Below are 5,683 nucleotides of genomic sequence, written 5' to 3'. Positions count from 1 at the left end.
AGAAAGAGATGTGCTGGGAGAGTTAGAGACAGAGACAAACACAGAGAGAAAGACAGAAGCCCATGAAAGATGAGTGAGGAGACACAGAGACCGAGGCAGAGGACGACCAAGATAAACTAAAGGATTCTGAAGCCCCTTTCCTCCTTCTCCCTTCCTACCTCTCCTTCCCAGAACGCCTTTCTTCCTAGACCTCCTTACAAGCAGGTGAGAGTAGGGCAAAGAGGTTGGAGGTTGGGGGTTGGGGGTTGGGTTCAGACGCCCATTCTCCAGAGCTCCAGAAGTTTCTGGGAAGAAAGGAGGGTGACAGCACTAAGAAGCATACATGGAGGCAGTGGTGGTGGTCCAGAGGGGTGACCAGGCAGCCAAAGAGGGAGAGCAGACAGGATGATGAAGCATGTGGGCAGTATAGGTAGTAGAAAAAATCCTGAGCATTCAGACACATGGATTCTAGTCCCACCAATTCTGCAACCCTGGGCAAAGTCAGCTCCTTATCTGTCAGATTAGAAGATGGGATGTTCAGCTCTGACATTCTGTGTTTTATGGACCTTTCCAACTTTGACACTCTTCATTCAATGATGCTTTTCAGCTCTAACAGTTTATGTTCTTATAGTTCTATTCTAAGGTCCTTCCTTGTTCTCACAGTCTATGTATGTTCTAATATTCTGTGTTATAAGACTATCATTCATAAGTTCCAAGAGCCCATTAATGCAAGACTGTAGGACTTTGTGAAAGGGGGTCTCTTGGGGGGGTACTATTCTGAATCAGCAGATAAGACAGAGGGGTGAGATCAATCCCCAGATATTGCCCTAAAGTGTCCCCTTCCTCTGGATGAGGGAGGGCAATAGAACACCTCCCTCCCACTTCCTCCACTCCAGGAGGAAATGATTGGGTGGGAGGTGAATTTCCTTGATATCAGGAAACAGGGTGGTTGGTTTTCTCTTCTGCACCCAAGGGGCACCAGGTAAGGGAGACAAAGACATTTATTGAATCTATCAGAGAAGAGGAAATCAAGGGAAAGAAAGGGGGTGACTGAGGAATAGAGAGAGGGAGAAAACTGAAAGGCAGGGTAGAGAGAGACCAAGGGGAAAGGGGAGGGGGATGGACTGGGGCAAATGGGGAAGACTTGATAGACAGAGTAGGGAGACTGGTGGACACAGACAGGAGACTAAGGGACAGAAAGTTGGGGAGGAAGGGGATTGAGGAATGGAGGAAAAGAGAAGGAGGGAGAGAGAGGGAAGACTGCCAGAGGGAGGGGGCATTAAAGGAAAGATAGTGGGTCAGAGAGAGGGAAATTAAAAGATAAAGGGGCACTGAAGAACACAGATGGGGACAATTAGGGAGGCTATGGGGAAAAAAAGGATACTGAGGAACCAAAAATGGGAAAGACTCAGAGTGGGGACATGCTGACAGAAAAAGATGGAAAGGAGTGAGGACAGAGCACCAGGTTGAAGAATATGGTGAGGGAACATTAAAGGACAGAGGGAAGAGATGCTGAGGGTCAGGGGCAGGAGAAACTGAGAGACTGAAGAGAGATAGGGACAGAACAAAAGACCATTGAGGAAAAGAGAGAGGTGAGACTGAAGGACAGAGAGGGGAGACACAGTGATAAAGAAGGGGAGAAAGGAATGGATAGAAAGGCAGGCCGAGTGACCGAGAGGGAAGACAGATCAGAAGAAAGGGGACATTGAGGGAAAGAGGTGTGGAAAATGGAGAGGGAGACTGAAGAACAGAGAGGGAAGATGGATGGGTACAGAAAGAAGGCACGCAGAGAAGCTGGTGGGAGAGACTAAGGTAATGAAAGGAGGAAAATTGGGGATGAGGATTGGGGGATACTTAAGGATCAAGAGGGTAAACTGAGGGTCTGAAAAGGAAGACTTAAGGACAAAGGGGATGAGGTGGGAGGAGGTTGAGGGAAAGAGCCAGGTAGTCAGGATCTCAGCTCCTAGTGGGAAGGGATAGGGTGGACATTAGGGTATGGGAATTGTTTGGGGCCAGGCAAAGGGCCAGGGTTGCCAAGCAGATTTGACCTTTCTCTCGGTGGATTAAGAGGCTGCTCTCATGCTTTGGTGCCAAGGGAATACAGCCAGGCCAGAAGGGCAGGCTGAGCCCCAGGGAGCACACATGAAAGACCCCACCCCCACATACATATGCATGTGTATCTTACATGTGTGCACCCCTCCCCCCAAGCAGAAGTCACACACCTTCGGGTAACTCCAGGTTACCTTACCCATGCAAGGATGGAAGATCAGATTTGCTAGATACAGTATGAGGCGGAAGGCTCGAGCCCTGGGCTGGAAGTTGGGCAACCTGGGTTTGAATCCCAGCTCTTCTACTTTCTATATATGTGACCTCTGAAAGGCAAATCTTTCATCTCTCTGGGCCTCAGTTTCCTAATCTGCAAGATAAAGGAGTTGGACTAGATAATTTCTAAAGCCCTTTCCATCCCTAGGCTTCTGACCCTCAGTCCTCTCTCTAGTCTGTCCTAGCTGAGCAAGCATTTCAGCTCCAGTCTCCATAAAATGGGATTTCCTTGTCTCAGGATTCTTGTTGTGAGAAAAGCGCACAGCGAACCCTAAGGCATTATAGAACTGACAGTTGTTGTCCTGTGCCTCTCCAAGTGAAGTGTGCCTTGAGTGTAACTGCGTGTCCACTGCTGTGCATGTGAATTACTGCATGTTTAAGCATACTTGTTTGTCATTTCACTGTTGTGTTCATTTGCCTGTTTTGTGTCCTATTAAGCTAGTGCCTTCCCTCTTTTATTAGCTCCAATCCATACTGTTGATAGATTATTTGTCCACATTTGTATCCTGTTGTATTCCTCCCATTAGATTATAAGCTCCTTGAGGACTAGTGACTGTCTTTTGCTGTTGTTTGTATTTCTAGGGTATACAGCAGGTGCTTAATAAATGCTTATTGATTAACTGCCTGCTAGGTGATTTTCCAACTTCCTCAGGGGAGAACCCAACTGGCGAGGTGGCTCTTGGAATGCCTGGGTCCTGCTTTCCCCCCAGGATTCTGTCTACTTCTTAGGGTGGCTATTTTGCCTTCAGATGGAGGGACCTTCTCCTCCTTGGCGACTCCAAACTTTTCCATCCTTTTCCAGCCACAGAATATGATGATGGGTTAGGTAGGAAGGGACAGCAGAGACCCATGGACTCATCATACTAGGAACCCATGGACTCATCATACTAGGAACCTTGAGATGTCATTTAGTGCTCTCAACTCCCTCATTTTATAAAGAGAATCAAGTCCCCTACAGCCCAAAAGACTTGCCCAAGGTCTTGGGGTGTGTGGATTGGAACTTCAGGTCTTCAAACACCTAGCTGGCTTTCTTTCCACCCTCCCTCCCATGCTGACCTCTCCCCCATCCTTTTCACAAGTATTCATGGGATTAACTTGAAATTGGTGGCAGTATGGGAAGGGCTGACCATTCACTCTCCTATAACCTTTACACTCCTACTTCTTTCTTTCTTTTAACACAGGAGGAATTTGACTCTCAAGCCAGTTTGTTGGAGGTAGAGAGGCATAATTCAGCCAAATCTCCAACCAGAACCACCCCAAGAATCTCACCGAGACACCTAACCCCCTAACCTGAAACTGCCCCCTCTCATCTCCCTGAAACCTTCTATTTCTGCCCCCCCACACTGACCCCCATCTTCCAAGTTCACATCTTCTCTATTTCCAAAAGACTTCAGCCCTCTCCCCCTCCCTCACTCTTGTAACTCACCTGATTTTCAGAGAGAGAAGAGGGTGGACCTCAATACTCACCATCTCCATTCTTACAGCCCACCCCACCAGTTCCTCCTTTACTCTCCCAAGTGTCCTAGCTACTGCCTTTCTTGTCCTCTTCTCCTTATTTTTCTAGGATTTCATAGCCCTCTCCCACTTAACTGTCCCCAGGCTCTCCGAGAAAAAGAGGAAGGAGAAGGGAGCAGGTGGAGGGATCCACCATCCCACCACTACCTACACTTACTTCTCTCACCTGTCTCATTCACTACCCCTTCTCTGCTCCCCAACCCTCCCTTATTTGCTTTCCTGCAGCCTTCTAAGCTCACTATCTCCCATCCCTCCAGCTCTCTGTGCTCCCCTTGATCATGTGTCCCTGAGTCCCCTGGAGGGGATAGGGGGGCCCCAATGGCCTCCTGCCCTCCAGCCTCTGGAGGCCCCGCCGCCCACCTGGGTCAGGGGGTGCACCCCTGCCCCTCCATTGCCCTCCTCACCCACGATGGGCAATACCACGCTGGAGGGCTGTCACGTGGACTCGAGGGTGGACCACCTCTTCCCGCCCTCCCTCTACATCATCGTCATGGGCATCGGGCTGCCCACCAACTGCCTAGCCCTGTGGGCTGCCTACCGCCAGGTCCGCCAGCACAACGAGCTAGGCGTCTACCTGATGAATCTGAGCATCGCTGACCTGCTGTACATTGCCACGCTCCCTCTGTGGGTCGACTACTTTCTGCATCACGATAACTGGATTCACGGGCGCGGCTCCTGCAAGCTCTTCGGCTTCGTCTTCTACACCAACATCTACATCAGCATCGCCTTCCTCTGCTGCATCTCCGTGGACCGCTACCTGGCCGTGGCCCACCCCCTGCGCTTCGCCCGCCTGCGGCGCGTCAAGACGGCCGTGGCCGTGAGCTCCGTGGTGTGGGCCACGGAGCTGGGCGCCAACTCGGCCCCGCTCTTCCACGACGAGCTCTTCCGGGACCGCTACAACCACACCTTTTGCTTCGAGAAGTTCCCCATGGAGGGCTGGGTAGCCTGGATGAATCTCTACCGCATCTTCATCGGCTTCCTCTTCCCCTGGGCCCTCATGCTCTTCTCCTACTGGGGCATCCTGCGCGCGGTGCGTGGCAGCCTGTCCACCGAGCGCCAGGAGAAGGCCAAGATCAAGCGGCTGGCACTGAGCCTCATCGCCATCGTGCTGGTCTGCTTCGCGCCCTACCACGTGCTCCTGCTCTCGCGCAGCGCCGTCTACCTGGGCCGCCCTTGGGACTGCGGCTTCGAGGAGAAGGTCTTCGCTGCCTACCACAGCTCACTGGCCTTCACCAGCCTCAACTGCGTGGCCGACCCCATCCTCTACTGCTTTGTCAATGAGGGCGCCCGCGGCGACGTGGCCAAGGCCTTGCACAGCCTCCTACGATTTCTGGCCAGCGACAAGCCCCAGGAGATGGCCAACGTCTCCCTGACCCTGGAGACCCCGCTGGCGTCCAAGAACAACAGTGTGGGCCGCTGCAGCTGGGGAGGGACACTGGCCTCCCACTCCCACTCGCGAGGGGATGACGTGCAGCTCAAAATGCTGCCACCCTCTCAGTGACCCTCCTCTGCCAGCCTCCCCTGTGGACCCCAGCGTCCGGTGGAGTCTGCCCGGCATTATCTCACCCCCTGTCTGTTATGTGCAAATGAGAATGCAAATGAATCCTGTGTGGATATCATAAAGAGGGCATGAGCTAAGATGGAGATGGGTATTCGTTTTGTTCTGTAGTGGAGAAGATGGGGTTGCCGCCTGAACTGTGGGAAAGGCAAGGCCTGGAGAAGTATAAAGAGAAAAGAGGAGAGAAGGAGAGGGGGCTCTCCCCTCGAGGAGCAGGGGAGAAAGTGAAGATGCTAGGGAAAGATCATTGAGCTGGAGATGCTCCCTGAGGCAGATGCCTGCTTTGGAGATTATGGGCTGGGTGGCCTG

At 52.0% G+C, this 5,683-nt stretch overlaps 1 protein-coding gene across 3 annotated transcripts in view; it reads left to right on the top strand.

Moving 5' to 3' along the window:
- The window catches only part of LOC114031009 (G-protein coupled receptor 4), a 5,941-nt gene extending 487 nt beyond the window's left edge, over window positions 1-5,454 (top strand). Inside the window, exons 1-2 of one of the 3 annotated variants that reach the window (XM_027846004.1) lie at window positions 8-204; window positions 3,483-5,454. In XM_027846004.1, coding sequence (XP_027701805.1) covers window positions 4,226-5,317 — 1,092 coding nt within the window. In that variant the 5' untranslated portion in view covers window positions 8-204; window positions 3,483-4,225 and the 3' untranslated portion in view covers window positions 5,318-5,454. Of the gene's footprint in view, window positions 1-7; window positions 205-905; window positions 962-3,482 lie in introns of those variants that run through there. The other 2 variants (XM_027846002.1, XM_027846003.1) reach the window with 2 other exon arrangements.
- Window positions 5,455-5,683: the final 229 nt, after the last annotated feature.

The sequence above is a fragment of the Vombatus ursinus genome, unplaced genomic scaffold, assembly GCF_900497805.2.
Source record: "Vombatus ursinus unplaced genomic scaffold, bare-nosed wombat genome assembly UNPS02015030.1, whole genome shotgun sequence".
NCBI lineage: Eukaryota > Metazoa > Chordata > Mammalia > Diprotodontia > Vombatidae > Vombatus > Vombatus ursinus.
This window is presented reverse-complemented; position numbering and strand designations above follow the sequence as displayed.